Raw genomic sequence first — 17,886 nt, forward strand, 5'->3', positions numbered from 1 at the left:
AACGTGATACCAGGGACAGAATTACAAGATGAACTAGGCATATTTTTAAAAAGAACATGATCCAGATATAATAAGGCTGAAAATGTATTTTTTAAATGAATAATGTTCCAACGATAGAGTCTAGGGTACCAATCTCTACAAAACATCAAATGTGCCATTGAAACAACAAATCTCATCGAATGGACTTGAATGAACCTATCTTGCAAAGAATTCCTTCCATTGTCCTTTGGAAGGAATTCTTTGGAGGCTCAAAGGGCCACGCTGAAACTCAAAAAAAAATTCAACAACAAAAAAAATTCTATCATCATTGCCTTCTTCATCGGCAACTCTCTCAATCCATCCGAACAATACTTTACATTTGGTTTTAATTATTATTTAGTTATCATTTATTGCACACGATTTCCAATCACTCTTCTAATTTAATTATCATGTTTAATTTTGGTAACACTCAGCCAAGCACTGGAGGATTTGGCTCTACAACAGGAGGATTTGGTGCTGGCGGATTTGGTGGCTCTCAACCTTCAACTAACACCACCGGAAACACGTTCTCATTTGGCCAAAGCGGTGGGGGTGGATTTGGTGGCTCGCAACCAACTAACACATTCGGATCAAACACTACTGGAGGAGGACAACCAGCCACTGGTTTTGGATTTGGGACAGGCAATACCTTTGGCACACAATTTAAGCCCACAACAACAACATTTGGATCTTCTACAACCAACACAGGATTTAACTTGATGGGAAGCCAAAATGCTCAACCAAACACTTCAACTAATACTTTTGGAGCAACTGGTTCAACACCATTCGGAACATCTTCAAATATGTTTGGATCTAGCGGAGCAACTACAACTGGTACTACATCATCAACAGGATTTGGTTTTGGAGGTACACAACCAACAACCTCTGGCTTTCCAAGCACTTTTGGCTCCTCTACAGGTACAGGATTTGGTGCAACAACAGGAGGAACAACAACAACAACAGGCAGTGGATTTACTTTTGGGCAACCAGGCAATACAACCGCAGGAGGGTCTATATTCCCTACAACTTCAACCAATACTGGTGGTATGGGCTCTATGGGATTTGGAGGAATGAGCGGTGGTGGAATGGGACAAGGACAAACAAATACTTCAATTTTTCCAGCATTTAAGCCTGTAGAAGAAAATGGAACAAGCGGAAAAATGGTTTACTATTCTCTTACTAAAATGGAGCCCTACAAAGATAAATCATTTGAGGAATGGAGGTGGTACTACACATTGGCGTCACAAGGAAAGTTGACAAGCAGTCCTTTTTCCCAACCTACCACTACCACCACTGGAATGTCCACAGGATTTGGTCAACCAACAACCGGTACAAGTTCTTCATTTTCTTTTGGAAACACTGCTTCTCAACCTACGTCAGCTTTTTCTGCAAACACAGGATTTAATAGACCCGCAACTACAGGTTTTGGTTTTGGAACCTCGAACACGGGTCAAACAGGCACAACATTTGGTACCACAGGAACAGGATTTGGTACAACCGGAGGAACTACTAACACTTTTGGTACCACAGGAACCACTAATTTTGGATTTAACAAGCCTGCCACAACTGGTACTACAGGAGGTTTTAACTTTGGATCAGGTACTGGAGGAACTACAAGCACAGGATTTGGTACAGCAACTCAACCAAGTACAGGATTTGGCACATCGACAACTGGTACTACAGGAGGCTTTAATTTCGGCGGGGGAGCAAGTACTGGAACAACAGGTTTTGGTACCTCAAATACTGGAACAACAGGAGGATTTAATTTTGGTGCAACGAGTACTACTGCACCTGCCTCAACTGGATTTAACTTTGGAGGAGCACCTGGTGGTACTGCTACAGCCGGTACTGGTTCAACAGGATTCAATTTTGGAGCTCAACCTTCGCAACCTGCAGGCACTACCAGTGGTTTTAACTTTGGAACAGGAACCACAAGCGGGTTTGGAGGATCTACACTTGGAGGTGCTCCTTCAACAGGAGGTTTTAATTTTGGAGCAGGCACCACTGCAGGAGGTACAGGTTTTAATTTTGGAGCAGGCACCACTGCACCCACGTCTGCTGGATTTAACTTCTCTCAACCAGGAGGCAGCTTTGGAGCTACCATGACTGGAGGCGCAAACTTTGGACCAGCTATCAATGTTGAGGTTCCAACTGTTTTGAGCGATCCTTATGGTCCCAATTCTCTATATCAATTCCTCAAGGAATCTGGTGCCTCTGAATTAAAAGAATTCGAGGAAGAAACAAGCGTGATATCTAAATCTGTTCAAAAAACATCAGCTCAAATTAGACCAAGAACATTCAAGAAAAGTGGTATCAACACTATGGCAGATAGACTGGCTCTGATATCTACCGAAGGCGAACCCAACAAACCATTTGAAGATTTACTGGATAGCTCATCTTTTACATCAAAGGAAAATGTTAAAAGTCTAACAATCTCTCCAAAGGTATTTGAAGGTAAGAGAGTCCAGAACCAGCCAGAACAAAGAGTTTCAAAGGCTCCTTCTGAAATACAACAAGATACACAAAACCTTGCTAACGCAAATATTGTAAAACCAAAACCACAAAAAGGAAAAGTGATATCCATTGATATTGAGCCAGTACAAACAAATGAAATTGAAAAACCGCATTATCTTCCAACATTAACCAAAGAAGGGTTCTATACTGTTCCATCAATGGAAGATATGAAGAAAATGACTCTGACTGAGCTTCAAGGAATCAGAGATTTTGTAGTTGGAAGAAAAGGCTATGGCGAGCTCAAATTCTTGGGATTTACTGATGTCACCAAAAATTTGGACTTGGACAAAATTATTTTTGAAATTGAGAAAAATCATGTAGATGTTTACAGTGAGCATGTATATACCGAAGGTGAAAAACCACCAGTTGGAACCGAACTAAATAAGCCCACTATTATTACACTTTTTGATGTACATCCAAAGAATAATGATTACAAGTCATTTGAAAGAAGACTACGAAAAGTTTGTGAAAATAATGGTAGCAAGTTTCTCTCTTATAGCAGCGGCCAATGGACTTTCTCTGTAGAACATTTCACAAAATATGGACTAGGTGAGGAAGAGGAAATCGAAGAAATTGAAGAGGAGCAGGAGAATAATGATACCAAACAAGATTTGGTAAGAATATCTAAAATTGTTGCAGAGGAAGGTAAGATATTAGCTTGTAATGAGGTAGATTAAAGCTACTTTGCTGATCAATGACTATTCATTATTTGCCAGATGAGGAAGTTGAAGATGATAATTACACCGATTTTTTACGAAACGACGAAATGATTGACATTACCACCCATAAAAATTTTCTGCCAAGGCAGTTAAATCTAGATCCTCGTAGAATGTACCTTATGCAATCAAATCTTATGGATGAAAATGAAGACACTGACATTTACACTATTGAAAACACTAGGAAGTCCAAAAAAACAAGATTTGTTGGTACTTCAACCCAAGAACCATTTCAAAGCTTAACATTTTCAACAGAAATTCCATCCATTCAGCCAACGAGGCAAAAAAAGTCTGTTATCCCGGTTCCAAGTAACATAAAGGGAGATAAGGAATCGGAGTCTGATCCAGAAGACATGCTATCTGCTTTGAGAAGATCGTTCAGAGTCGGATTTCTGCCTAATGGTCAATTTATTGTCCCTCACTCAGTTTTTAATCCTAAATCTAATGTATCCAATTTATCTATTTCAAATACTATCGTAAAAGAAGATTACAATGTGGCTGAAAATCAAAGAGAAGAATTCTATCGTTTAAAGTATGAAACGTATCTAGATCTTGTCATTGAGAATTGCTATAGAGAGGATATTTCTATTCGGCTTAAAGGAGAATACTCCACAGTTATGGAAAATTATATACGTAGAATTGAAGCTATGGTAAATCATATCGACTCTTTAAATATTTCCCCACAAGTGAAGGACATTACTCGTTCTAGAGGGTCGTTTGAGTTAAGTGTTTGGAGATTGATCCATATTCTGTTCAGTCAAATTAACATGGGTGATAATAATGAATATGCAGATGATATTGCTAGAAAACGAAATTTAAGCGCCTGGATACGTGATCAAATGCCTATAGAAGACATTATTAGAAACGAAAATCCCTCTCCTCTAAGAAAAATATATTTATATTTGACCTGTGGCAGAATTCCAGAGGCTGCTAAGGTGGCTTTAGAAAATAAGGATTTGAGACTTTCTGCAATTATTTCACAGTGTTTCTCCAATCCTATGATTCAAAAAGATATTGAAAAGCAAATTACCTTATGGAACCAAACAAAAGCTAATATTGATGTTGAAAGAAAGAAGATTTATGAGCTGTTAGCCGGTCATGTTACGGACACTTCACTTCAGTGGCTTCAATGCTTAGGTTTGCACTTGTGGTTTAAATGCTCTCCTGATCAAAGCATTTGTGACGTGTTACAAAGCTATACCTCCTATTTCGAAACAGCAAGATCCACAAGGCCGTTGCTATTAACCAAGTACCATTCCTCTTCCATTCATCACGACGTTAGATTTAATTTAATCAAGATATATTGTGAATCTAAGAGACAAGTACCTCTTGAGATTAGCAAATATTTAAAGCCCTATACATATTGCAATGACATCATGGATTGTCAACTCTCATGGCACATGTACAATATTCTACGATGGGTTCCATTAATTGGTCAATCTAGCAACATGGCGCACAAAATTCACACGAACTACGCTCTACAATTAGAGAAAGCTGGTTACTGGCATCATGCTATTGTCATCCTTTGTCACAATGAGACCACTAGTGCATTATCAACAGATTTGCTATCATCCCAAAGTTTAGATAGAGAAAACAATACAGTCTCTAGAATCAAAAAGAATAAGCTACTTCATTCAAGAGATAGAGCTGTTAGAGAACTATTGTTCAGAAATTATCCATCCCTTCTCGATCGTCCAAACAATATTGACTTTATGAAACTTACACTTGGATTACCTGAAATTTGGATTGAGGAAGCAGCTGCGTTATTCGCAGAATATGGAAATTCATATCCTCTATTATTTGAAAAGCTTTGTAGATCAAATCATTTTGCTAAAGCTCACAAGATTCTCTTAGACCATATTTTCCCTTCCTTGATTCTTTGCAACAGATATGACGAGCTGTTGTTGTATTTGGGAAAGCTACAGCCCAAAGTGCAAGAAATTCCAACATGGGGCCAAGGAGGCAGTATTCTACTTAATTATGTGAGCATTAGAAAAAGATTTGAGGAATTAGAAAAACATGTACATGGGAACACTTCTCTTTTTAGTGTTGTAGACAACTATGATCATATTTCAACACTCGATTCTGATGCTGTCAACTTCTTGGAACAAGTAGCAATATTAAGCTCACAATATTCAGAACAACTGGAGCACCGTGTAGCGATTTCTGACATGACTGTATGCATTACCAACTTTATTGTAAAGACGAAATCGTTTATGGCCGTCTTTGAAACAGATGAAAAATTAAGAGAAGCTCGCACCATTACTATTGAACATCCAAACCAACAAAGGTTTGAATGTTTGGAGGCTGTTCATAGTATCAATACTGATATCTACCTTCCCAACAGGATTGACCTTCTCCAGACTATTGCTCTATCCAACACATTTCCATTTGATTAATAAATATTTATTGCATCATTTCATATAATTTTTGTGCTTCCTTTCTGACATTCTCAATGCTGTCTGTAGAGGACGCTGTTAAAGAGCAGGTGAGGTCATTGCTGTTATTGTTTTGTGACATGGAGCAAGACTTGGATTTATACTTTTCAAGTAATAATTTCTTCATCTTGAATATTTCCATGCTAGCCTTCATCATACCCCTCAGACGAGGGCTTGCCAGTATGATTGCTGATTGTTTTGATCCATTCTCTTGTGTTAATAAATAACCCAATGTTGGCATCATGGATTGGATTCTATCGAGCAAAAACAATGCAATTTTTTCATGGTTGCACTGACAAGAAACATGTAATGGAGTATTGAGTTGATCGGGATCATCCACACACGTCAGAAGGCTTGGATTTTGCTGTATAAAGAGTTTCACTTGTTCAAAATCATTCCGTTTGATGCTGTCAAATATGAAAAGTGGTGTTTGTTGTGTTTGAGAGAAGGAGTGAGAAGTGACGTTGCTCGTCGATGATGTCTGGGAGGTGAGTGTGGCTGGCATGTTTTGTTTTTTTTGTGTGTTGTTTCTCAATTCAAGAGCAAGCCTCATCACTCTCTGTGAATTCATGAAAGCCTTTCATTCCAGGTAAGGCTTTTTGCAAAACGATCTCATGGTTTTAACTACAATTGGAGGGAAATACATTCTTCCAAAATATATATTCAAAGCTGTTCTTTAGTGGTACTTAAAATCAATTCATCATATAAATACAAGATATGAGTTTTCAAGATGTGCCAGCATTCCACTTTAATCACGTGATGGATTGGATTATTTCAAAAAAATGATAAAACGTGAAGGCCCTCTTCATGAATGTATTCAAATCTTGTTGCAATCATCCAGCACCCATCAAGAGCACTCTTCTCCGAATGAACAATTTTCTACCACCATCAATTGGAATTCTGTTGTTGAACAATTTCTACGAGAATATTCAAGTTGCACAAGATTTATTCCCGATTGCTTTCCTGATGCACACATCAAATCAGAATTTATGGAATTATTTAAAAAGTTTATGATTAGTGACAGCCCACCCAATAATCTAGAAAGAAATTTGTCTGTGTTGAGATTACTGTTGAGAGAAGTGACTGGATGTGAACCAGTATTGAAGTATGATGTATTGGAGTTTATTACAAAATTATTTACGTCCTTGATGAATAACAATGATTCTACAAGAGAGATACAACTATCTTGTATGAAATGCTTGCTTAATTTAGTTCATCATTCATCATTTTTGAGAACATGTTTACTTGAAAATGAAACTTTTATGAATTGTCTGGATGGAGCTGTGAACAAGACCTTCTCTAAAGAACGGGTAAGTAAATGCAAGATGGTTGTTTAAACGTTGATAATTACCAAAACTATTAAGAGACTGAATTATGAAGAACATTTCATGTTTGGAAGACTTTTGTTCTACATGACATTTGACAGAGAAAATGCTGAAAAGTTTGCTGAGAGAAAGCTGTCTGTAGTTGTTACCATGTTGAACAGTGCAATGTATTATTTTGAAGATTGGATACAACACACTCTCAACAAGTTTGGCCAAATCTATTTAGATGATGTTAATGATTTAACATTCTTGTCCAATGTGACCATTTCTAACAGCATTTCCTTTGTACCATTTCTACTCTCTTGTATTGAAGATATTTTCAAATCATTGTACAACTTGTGTATTCATGTGGAATCAATGTCAGATGAATTTTATTCAACGTAAGTTGTTTTGAAAACAAGATGTTAAATTGAGAGGTAACAATAACTTTATTGTACTTTACACACACAGAACGATGGACATGGTTTCTCTCATTATGAAGTTTTATACAAGTATCACCGTTCATATGACTCTCAGAAAAGATCATGTTGATGATAACACTTTCTATTACTTGAAAGAATTTAAGGAGCAATTGTTGACGCTTATCAAACATACAGTTCAAGTTTTCACACAACTTCCACCATTATTCAAGAAAAAATTATTATCCATTGAGAATACGAAAAGAGTGCCTAACGTCATGATTCTATTCACTCTTGTGAGCGATTATGTTTATTATAATACCAACGAAGATGTGTATACCGATTATTTAACTCCAATTGTTGGTGTCTTGGCCAGCTCTCTTACTCTATCAGATGATGAGACACCAACATTAGGAAATGAGTGTAAAGCTCTTCTTTGCGATTGGATATTTGAGAATTCTAATTGGCCATTCCCAAATTTCACACCATTGATTCCACAACAAGTTCAAGAATACATTTCATTCAGAGTCGCCAAATCCATCAAACCAACGAAACCCATGAACCAAGATGATGACGACGATGAAAACGACGAGAACAATGAAGAACATGAACCATCTTCATCGCAGCAACAAGAACCTTACAAAGATCCACTCGATGCTCAAGATCTTGACACAAAACCTCTCAAATGTTTGTTCATTGGTCGAATGAGTGATTACAATTATAATTTCAAGAGCTTGATTTGTCACTTTTTATTCAAGCTCTGTACAGAGGATGTAGCTACTTTCACCAACCTTTGTGGTACAGGTAATTGTTTGGGTTATTTGGCAGAAAGAGGTTTACTTTCTTTCGATTGATCGAAATGTGCTTGGCCTCGTTAATGTCATTAATCCTCAATAGTATGAAAGAATATTCTGAATATTATTAAGGTAGCTAAAAATAAAACCATTTCCAATTTCAAAAAAAAATGCCAGCAACGCCAACTCCTCATACTATTTTTTCTTATCAAGGATACGATGTATGTGTTTTAATGTTACCACTGTCGCTTGATCATAACATCCTCATGATGATCTAATGATGGAAATACAATTTTCGGAATGAATATATTTAAATTATATTAATTTCTTTTTAGATTGATATCGGACCAAAGAATGCAGGCCCTCTTGTATTGTTGTTGGGAACAACTCCAACATTGGATGATGTCAAAGTTTTTGTTCAAGAACTTTATGGCGATTGTAAAATAGTACCTTCTCCTCAAGAAAGAAAAGCCCTCCATAGCTCATTGGAACATGCTGAGCCAGAATTCATTCAAGGAGATTTGAAATTTGTTGAAAAGCCAAAGTGGCCAGGATTGACATTCCCTCAACTTAGAGAATTAAATAAGACAGAATCGGAAAAGAAGATTGACGAAATTGTGGAATCTGAATCTCACTCTGAAAAATATAAGAATGAATACATGAAAGATCTCATTAAGAAAGCGGAGATGGCACTCAACTCGTTGAATGTTGCCAAGAAGAGTCATCAAGCATTGATGCTTAAGAATGAGTTAGACACATTTAGAACAGTTGCTAGAGAATATGGTGAGGGTTCCAGAGCTCGTGTTCAACAGCAAATTGTGCTTGAAAATCGTTTGAATGGTTTGACCCTCTAGTCGTTGTATTGTGTGCATTAGAGATTTGATAAAATATTATTTATTATTCTCTTTGAACAGTATTCTGTTTTAAATGAATTGCTTTGAGAATGGGTAAAACAGAAAGCAAACAGTTCCTTTCAAAAACGTCGACGAATGATAAAACAATTTATGAAAGAATCATGTACACCGAATCCAATTGGGATTCTAACAAGGGGCCGAAGGGGGTCTTAGTCTAGTTTTTCGTCTAAGTAATATTGTTTGTGGCATTTGAGTTTCAGAAAGAAAAGGGACTAACGATAAAAAAATGCCAAGAAACAAAAAAACCACTTCATCTTCAACCAAGAAACGCCTTGATAAAGAACAGCAAAATCATGAGGAGGAAAAATCAGCATCATCAGAAAACGTGAATGATACATCATCAAAGCTAGATGAAAAAACAACACACTCCGATGATCAAGTTGGTAAATCGGACTTGTCAAACAAATTAGCCTCCTACTCCCAGAGATTATTTAATTTACAACTCAGACTAAATCAAGCCAAGCATGACAATACAGAACAAGCTATAGAAGAATACGAACAATTAGAATATAAACCAAAACCATTTTTCAATCATAAAAATGTAATTGAAAAAGCAATGGAAATTCCAAATGTCACACTAGAAGAATCCGAATATTTTGAAAAGAAACGAAAGAGATCACAAAAGAAAAAGCCAGAGGGATGGGAGGCTTTAAATAGCGATTCATTGTACAAACTTCATAAAAAGAGAATCAAGGAAACTATTTCCCAACAGGCTATTGAAGAATATAAATCAGCAGAAAGAGATTCCGAAACAAATTTACTTGCCTACGGCTCATCGTTGGGGAAAGATATTTCGGACGAAAATAAGGAGATTATGGCTAATGAATTGAAACAAAAAATTGAAAAAAGCAAAGCTAATTACAGCAGAGAACGAAAGCAAAATGACGACGAAACTGTACTCTATGTCAATGACACCAACAAACGATTTACCAAGTCTCTCAGCAAAGCGTATGACAAATACACAGAAGACATCAGAGGTAACTTGGAAAGAGGAACGGCTATGTAAGGTCCATTCCTTTTATTTTCTAAATCACATTCTGTTGAATTACAGTTCCTTCCGTGCACTCTCGCGCTTGAAACAAGTAACTGGATTTCATTTAAGGAGAGACGGCCAAATTAGAAGGTGTGTGATGAGAGATTACCAATAAAAAATGTCCAACAACAACACAACAGACTTTGAAGCGAACTTTGAGCAAGGGTTTGAGGAGGAGACAAACCACGTGTCCCAAACTGTTGTGTATCCCAATGTTGTTCAACAGCAAGAACATGAGGATAATTCTTCACAAACAACACATTCCCATCAATTAATTGCTGGTAGTGATGAAGGATATGATTCCGTGCAACCACAACAACAACAACAAGTGTATTATTCCGTTGATACAACGAGCAATAATAGTGGCATGGGAAGTCATTCTGGTCAATCAACTCCCGCATTTGGTAACTCATCATTTCAAAACAATAACGGCCAGAGAAGAGTCCATTCATATGTGCCAACACTCATCCCCGAAGATATTGTTCATCAATACGGAATCAATGCTCTCACTCTCGATCAAATTCATCGTTCCGTTTTCGTGAGCATCAACACTCCTGTACAAGAACTATCTGTTCAGGAGATATCCAATTTCTTTTCATTTTGTGGAAGTGTAGAGAAGATTATTATTGTGGATGATTTGAATGGTGCTGTTGTTTGTTTGGAGAATAGCGAAAGTTTCAGCACAAGTTTGTTATTGAACGAAATGAAATTGAACGAACAGACCACCTTGTACATATTTAATTTGTGTGATTTACTTGGAATTCCGAGAAAGAAGGCTCAATCTCTTGTTCAAAATTCTACAATACCAACGGCCACCCCAAGCAGAGTTTCCATAGATAGAGAAAGAGAAACACCATCTTCTCAATCAGCAATTCAAGGATTATTCCAAGAAGGATATATTCAATCAAAGAATTTATTTGAACAGTTGAAGACTAAGGCTCAACAATTAGATCAAGAGAATGACATCTCAAAGAAAGTTCAACAATCTTTGAATCATAGCAAGGAGCAATGGATCAAGTTTGCCAAACACATGAATGAAAATGTTGAGAGTGTCAAGTTGAAATTTGTACCCATTCGAGAATCTTTTAATCTGCAAACAGTTTCACAAAAAGCAGAACAGATTGGAGGCCAGACACAACAATACTTGTCTTCTTTGAAAGATAAAGTGAAGGAAATTGGCAAGGATTTGAATGAAAAAATCAAACAGCAAGACCAAAAGACTCAATTCTCAACAAAGATTAAGGAAATGAAAATTGAAGAAAATTTGCAACAATTTTCAACAAAAGCATCAGAGGTCGTGTCTAAGAATTGGACAGCCATGACATCATTCTTTAAGGGAATGACGCAAAAAGGTGCATCACCAAACACCTCTGCTTCTTCAAGCCCATCAACAAGTGGTGAGATGAATAGAGCCAAGCTTCCTCCTCTTCCAACAAAAACAGAAAAGAAAATTACATCCGTCGATGAAGATGATTCTTTATGGAGCAGTGATAACTCTGCGCAACCAAACTCGTCGAGTGCAACCACACAACAACAACAACAATTCTCGCTCGATAATGAAGAGGAAGACTTCCCTGTTGAATATTCAAATACCTCAAACACGTCCTCCAATGTACAACAAGCTCAAAACAGTGCTGACAGTTTCTTTGATTAATAGAACTAACTTGATTAAATTAGGTTTGTTCGTTATTACAGCTCGACCTTGCGATTACAATAAAATTGAGCCTTCCACAATATCTCTTTACGAAATTAAGAGTGACACACAGTGGTTTAACCCGAGCCAAAATACTCCAGCGAGTTTGTTGGCGAGTTGGCGAGGGTCAACGTTTCTTGATGCATCATTTGAGTGCTTTTGTTTATGTACTTTATTGCTGTAGTATCCTTCAACGTTTCTTGATGCATCATTTGAGTGCTTTTGTTTATGTACTTTATTGCACAAATATTTATTATTATTAAGGATATTTTTTTGAGTGTTCGAATTCTTGCTAAATATTGAGTTGGGGAACAATCATGCGAAATGCGCTCAACACTTGGCCACCACTCGGATATTCAAGTCCATTCATCATCATGGTTGTTTCTATTTTGAATAATAATCATTGCGTATTAAAACGATTGTTGAACCGATAATAAACGAAAACAACACGGTTATTCATCAACACTTTAAAGCATTCCATAACCTAAACCTATACCAGTCCAGTAACCGAAAAACAGGTCCTGCCATCAAAATCAGCAAAAATAACCTTCTCCTTGATGCCATCTCGTTGAAGCTGCTTTGGTGCGAGAACAAGCGGTGGGTATGATTATCAATGAACAACCTTCAAGCGGAGCATTCTCCATGTATGAACATGGACGACAACCCTGTTTCTCCCTCACGAGAGTTCTCCATACCGCTGGACACAGTGGGTCAGCGAGAAGGTATTGACAGTGCAGAAATGAGGAAAGGGTTGCAATGATTATAATTTAACAAAATCATCAAAATTGTGGGTTTTGAAAAATATGTTTGAAAAGCAATTTTTAACAATTAATCATCATTTACAACATACAACCAACCTCCACCACGCTTATTTCAATCACGAGAGTCTTTTGACTTTGTCTTCATCTATTTTACTCAATTAGAAATTGATTTTCCAAGTTTTTATCAACGCGAGGGAGTTGTATTCTTGGTTGTATTCAAAACTAAGGCGCGATGAATGTAAATAATTTGTGTCTTGTGAAAAAGAATCTGGTACAAGTATAGGGATTACAAAAAATTACCAAACAAAGATTTTTAATTAGCGAAAAGAATTTGTCACCCTATCTCGAATACACGTGCAAGTATGGATGTCATGGCTTCCATTTTCGGTGTAATAATAAATATTACTTGATCCTACAGATACCCCTAAATAAGGAATTTATGAAATGGGTAAAAATTAATGCAACTTCGAAATTGGTACTTCAAATTTCTCGAATTGAATTATTAAATGTTGAAAATGGTAATTTAAAACGTAGTGGTAGGACATTAAGAATACAATAAATACATGCTGAATTTTAGTTGTGTTATTGAATCATCATTAAAAAAAACAATTCATCATGAACAACCAGAGTCGTGAGGAGAATAATTCAAACAACCCTCGTTTCACCTCCTCCCATCATCCATTCCTTCAACCTATATTCCCACCAAATCCCAATCTTTTCACTCAACAAAATCCATCCTCTCAACCAATTTTCCCTCCAAATCCCGCCATTTTCTCCCCAAATCTCTCTTTTCAACCTGGATTCCCTCCACCATGGATTCCTTTAAATCCCTTCTCTCCTCAATCATATCCAATCATTCCACCATTTCCTCCAAGAATTTCAGAACAAACATCAACAAAGGACCAAGAATCACCCAAGTTGGAACATGTTGACAAGTCTGTCAACCCCCTCAAATCACCCAATCCTACCAGAGAAATTGAAAAAACCTTTCAAAATTCAAAAAGGGTCTTGGCGATAAAAGAGCAACCACAAATGATATACAAGCATCCTTATCAAAAACGTTCCATGATGGAACGTATTGACAAATGGCGTAAATTGAAAGGCGTTGGTGGTTTTGGTGGTTTCTCTATCCCTCCATACGAGGGCCCTTTCAAACCCGCAGCCGCAGCAAACAGCCGAAAAGGACGGCTGCCAGCTCCTGCTGACTTCCCAAACTTTGTGGAAATCCAGAATCCTCCAGAATCCGGATGATTACGGATTTTGGCGGTTGTTTTTGGCTTTACAACGAATAAAATTTTTAACAATAAAAATGCAAAACAACAGCAACAACAACAACAATTCCGAACAAGCTTTGGCATGTTATCCTTGAACGAAATGAATTCAAATGTGGAGCTAGACAACCAATCCACATCAACTTACACCCACGAAACGAATTCTGATCTTCATCTTCTCTATGACTATCTTACCGATATAAAATTCACACCATCAGACATCAATTCAGTAATACGTATTTTTGAAGAAAATGCTATCAGAAGCATTGCTTGTTCTAACTTTTATTTGATGATGAAGAGATCATGTCATTTGCACTTCCAAAATCCATCATCAAAGCAGTGATTTCTTTCCGAATGCAACCCGAAAATGATAATCCAAACCAAAGATTTCACGTAAAAACAAGATTGTGACTGAAGATGATGTCAAACAAATGTTCATAACAAAAGAGCTTTGTGGAATCGCTCGCATCTTCCTCAAAGAAAAAGAAACAAATCATAACAATACTGACATCGAAGATGATGATGAGTCAATTTAGTTCGACTTCAAGGTAGATAAATTGTCATTATCCATTATTGTTGTTATTAATGATCGGTTTGTGTTTGACAATGTATAGAGTTCAATCATCACCCAACAACAGAGTATTTGCCTTTTCAACTGCAAGAATATATGATCGAGAATTTTTATGGAGTGGCTCGACAACATTGTGGCTCCAACACCAATCTGAACGCTGAAAATTTCTTGAATGCTCTCAATAATTTTTTAAGTGCCTTAATTGTTGGCTTACAATTCAACAAAGAGAAAGATCAATCCACAAGATTACCATATGAGTATTATTGTTGCTTCCCATCACCAGAACATATTAATTATATTGTTATTGGTGAATTTGAAAGAGCATGTCGCACTTTTGCCATGCTTTCAGATGCTGAATATGAAGCTCCAACCATTCATACTCTATTGTTTAATTTGAATATACCTGGTATTGAAGTTTTACTTACAAAAGAATTCAAATTGAAACAATATTCGAATAATGATATTGTGGAATTCGATAAATTGGAGCAGCAATGGAACAGAACACATCAACCACACAACATGCTGCAAAATTTCAAAAACAAACAATCCAATGCACATATCACCATTGGAGGAATTATCTATCACAAACAACAATTGATACGTCAAGTAACATTTAGTCACAAAACTTCTTGTGATGTTTCGAGATATAGAAGGTTCGATAAGAGAAAACCTAACACTATCTCACAACAATCAAACTCCCTCTCATGGCCACTCTATTCTCAACTGACTTCTCAAGAACAAATTGAAAAACCAGAAGCAAATCAGACTCTCAATTCCGAATATTTAAGTATTGGTGATTATGTTCTCCAATTAGATGAAAACAATCATGTCTTCATCTGCCAAATTAAGCAAATCAAACAGTGGACAAAAAGGACTAAGAAGAACAAAAAACCTTTGCCAGGATGGGAAGGAGAAGATTATTTATATTCTATCAAATGGGAATACCGAAGAGATACTAAAATGGGAGAGCTCAATACTTTTAGATTTTTCATGAAAACTTTTGTTGTGAATGAAGCAGATTGCAGATTGATAGACGTTTCTAAAGATTTTACACAATATTATGAGGAATTTACTTCGTTTCCAAGAACCGTCATTGTGGAGAACGGTTTTTTAGTAAGCAAAATAAACTGATCACCTGATCGAAATCCTATCTCAGCCGCAAAAATCCTGTTTCAACCGGATGCCAAAGGATTCTGTTGATTGCATCTGAAAATAATTTCGGCAGCGAGGACTATCCTGGCTGAACGGCTGTTTGCTGCGGCTGCAGGTTTGAAAGGGCCCTCCTCCATACATACCAATGGCGCAAATTAAATTTTCGCCATGTGAACACACTTTGAGTGATCATTATAAGTGTGAGGAAGAAAGAGCAAAGAAAAAGAAGAAGATTGCTTCTCATTGGCAGAGATTGGAAGTATTGAAAGACGTATCTACTGTTGATAAATTTGGAGACTTATTAAGGACTGCTTATTTGGAGCGTGGAATTAGTATTGAACCTCTCTCTCTCGATCAAGGAAAAGCATATGCAACCCAAGAACATTACATGTTGTTATTTTTAAAACAATTCAATATGGAATGGAGCAAAATTGGTACTTTCTTTTTTGATAGATCCATCAACTCATTGAAGAAAAAGTACAAGAAATTGAAAAGAAAGATTAATCGTGCCAGATTGGAAGGAGCGTATGATGCTTCAGATGCAACAAATTTTATCATTCAATGGAGTGTCGATGATTTAACCTTTTCAGAATTCACTGATAGTAACACCTTTACCTCTACTGTATCGATAACTTTTCCTGAAACATGGACCAATTCTGACCATTACCAGAAAATGATTATGAAAATTGGTCAATTAAGTCCATCCAAACCCTTACCGTTAAGACAAGCACAACCATCATCGAACAAGTCCAATGTATCAACGACTCCAGGAGAACCTTATTCACAGTCGGAAGAGGATTTAATTGTGACATCCTTGCGGAAAGGAATGAATTTGGAACAAATTTACCGAGATTACTTTAAACACCGAACATTTCAGTCGCTGAAAAATAAGGTTCGACGGTTAAGAAAAAGGCAACTCTATCACAAACAGCAACCAACGAAGAAGAGATTGAATAAGAGAAGGATGGTTCCTAATTCCACTGCTTCGACTGATTCAAAGGAGTTAAGAAAACCGTTTTGGCATGATGATACGGTTGATCGTTTGAACAAGACTTGTCCCGTGTCATGTTTTGCCAAGAATGGTTTGAAAATACCGACCCAAAGTTGGTTTACCCTCTCCGTTCGCCAACGATGTCCATCCACAAAACCACCTCCGAGCAAGAAGGAATTGGTAGAAAAAGTGTGGAGTAAATCAGAAACTTGGAAAAAGACGCCATGTAAGTGTGGAAATTCCAAGGTTAAAAGGACAGTCTGCTCGTTCAACGGACGCAAGTTTGGGTCAGAAAAGAAGAAGCTTGTTCAGGAATTCAAGCAAGTATCTGCGTTGGAGGAGTCTTTAACAATGCTTCAAGAGAACGGAGTGAATTCATCCACGACTGCTGAGAATGAAGTGAGTTCATCTGCGACTGCTGTGAACGAAGTGAATTCATCCACTACTGCAGAGAATGAAGTGAATTCATCTACGATTGCTGAGAATGGAGTGAGTTCATCTACGACTGCTGAGAATGGAGTGAGTTCATCTACGACTGCTGAGAATGGAGTCAGTTCATCTACGACTGCTGAGAATGGAGTCAGTTCATCTACGACTGCTGAGAATGGAGTCAATTCATCTACGATTGCTGAGAATGAAGTGAGTTCATCTATGACTGCTGAGAATGGAGTCAATTCATCCACTACTGCGGAATCAAAGGAAAAAGCTGATGACACTATCGAGAAATTGCTAAAACAAATTTACACCTCCTTCTCAATCTCAAACGAAGACAATTATTTTGTGAGAACAAAGAAAGTGAGATTGAAACTCACCTCAGAACAAAAGAAGGTCTTTGAAAGATTTTTCTTCAATTCTAACCATGCTTATAATGAAGCATGTCTCCTTCATTTCATGTTAGAGCAAAACAAGGGAAAAACACTCCTTACCACCACAGAAGACGATTACTTTAAAATTTTGAAGAATCCCCAAACCAACCTGAGATTCAAACAAACTAGGTGGCTATGGGATCAAGAGTTGAAACATTGTCCAGCAGATATTAAATTGAACGCTGTGAAAGACTTTGTCAAGGCTGAGAAAATTACTAGATATAAAAACAAGCAAGCAGCAGAAAAGGAATCCAAAGAGGCTGCCCGAAAGGCCAAAAATAAATTTCTAAAAGATGTTCAAAAAGGAAAGAAGGAGATGATTACTGATGAGGAATTGAACGAAAGATTTAATCCCAAGCATTTTGCTCGACAACCATGATTGCTAGAAAACAAAAACAAAGGAAGCGTCAAGGAAAAGAAGATACCACGTG

General features: G+C 37.1%; 8 protein-coding genes across 8 annotated transcripts; 7 read left to right on the forward strand and 1 right to left on the reverse strand.

Annotated features, from left to right (window-relative positions):
• Positions 1–428: 428 nt before the first annotated feature.
• Positions 429–5,647, forward strand: C9374_000533 (uncharacterized protein; the record flags this gene model as incomplete). The annotated part of the gene is made up of 2 exons (XM_044695068.1): positions 429–3,177; positions 3,249–5,647. 2 exons carry the CDS (start codon positions 429–431, stop codon positions 5,645–5,647), a joined length of 5,148 nt encoding a protein of 1,715 aa, XP_044552361.1.
• A 7-nt stretch (positions 5,648–5,654) lies between these two features.
• C9374_000534 (uncharacterized protein) lies at positions 5,655–6,191 on the reverse strand (the record flags this gene model as incomplete). Its single annotated transcript, XM_044695079.1, has 1 exon — positions 5,655–6,191. The coding sequence occupies one exon, from the start codon at positions 6,189–6,191 to the stop codon at positions 5,655–5,657; it is 537 nt and encodes a 178-aa protein (XP_044552362.1).
• Positions 6,192–6,468: 277 nt separating this feature from the next.
• On the forward strand, positions 6,469–8,263 carry C9374_000535 (uncharacterized protein; the record flags this gene model as incomplete). Its single annotated transcript, XM_044695090.1, has 3 exons — positions 6,469–6,996; positions 7,051–7,391; positions 7,462–8,263. 3 exons carry the CDS (start codon positions 6,469–6,471, stop codon positions 8,261–8,263), a joined length of 1,671 nt encoding a protein of 556 aa, XP_044552363.1.
• A 110-nt stretch (positions 8,264–8,373) lies between these two features.
• C9374_000536 (uncharacterized protein) lies at positions 8,374–9,057 on the forward strand (the record flags this gene model as incomplete). The annotated part of the gene is made up of 2 exons (XM_044695101.1): positions 8,374–8,424; positions 8,539–9,057. 2 exons carry the CDS (start codon positions 8,374–8,376, stop codon positions 9,055–9,057), a joined length of 570 nt encoding a protein of 189 aa, XP_044552364.1.
• Positions 9,058–9,343: 286 nt separating this feature from the next.
• C9374_000537 (uncharacterized protein) lies at positions 9,344–10,123 on the forward strand (the record flags this gene model as incomplete). Its single annotated transcript, XM_044695112.1, has 1 exon — positions 9,344–10,123. The coding sequence occupies one exon, from the start codon at positions 9,344–9,346 to the stop codon at positions 10,121–10,123; it is 780 nt and encodes a 259-aa protein (XP_044552365.1).
• Positions 10,124–10,268: 145 nt separating this feature from the next.
• On the forward strand, positions 10,269–11,804 carry C9374_000538 (uncharacterized protein; the record flags this gene model as incomplete). Its single annotated transcript, XM_044695123.1, has 1 exon — positions 10,269–11,804. The coding sequence occupies one exon, from the start codon at positions 10,269–10,271 to the stop codon at positions 11,802–11,804; it is 1,536 nt and encodes a 511-aa protein (XP_044552366.1).
• Positions 11,805–13,219: 1,415 nt separating this feature from the next.
• On the forward strand, positions 13,220–13,855 carry C9374_000539 (uncharacterized protein; the record flags this gene model as incomplete). The annotated part of the gene is made up of 1 exon (XM_044695134.1): positions 13,220–13,855. One exon carries the CDS (start codon positions 13,220–13,222, stop codon positions 13,853–13,855), a length of 636 nt encoding a protein of 211 aa, XP_044552367.1.
• Positions 13,856–14,542: 687 nt separating this feature from the next.
• On the forward strand, positions 14,543–17,834 carry C9374_000540 (uncharacterized protein; the record flags this gene model as incomplete). The annotated part of the gene is made up of 2 exons (XM_044695146.1): positions 14,543–15,559; positions 15,798–17,834. 2 exons carry the CDS (start codon positions 14,543–14,545, stop codon positions 17,832–17,834), a joined length of 3,054 nt encoding a protein of 1,017 aa, XP_044552368.1.
• Positions 17,835–17,886: the final 52 nt, after the last annotated feature.

Source organism: Naegleria lovaniensis (assembly GCF_003324165.1).
Source record: "Naegleria lovaniensis strain ATCC 30569 chromosome Unknown tig010, whole genome shotgun sequence".
Classification (NCBI taxonomy): domain Eukaryota; phylum Heterolobosea; class Eutetramitea; order Acrasida; family Naegleriidae; genus Naegleria; species Naegleria lovaniensis.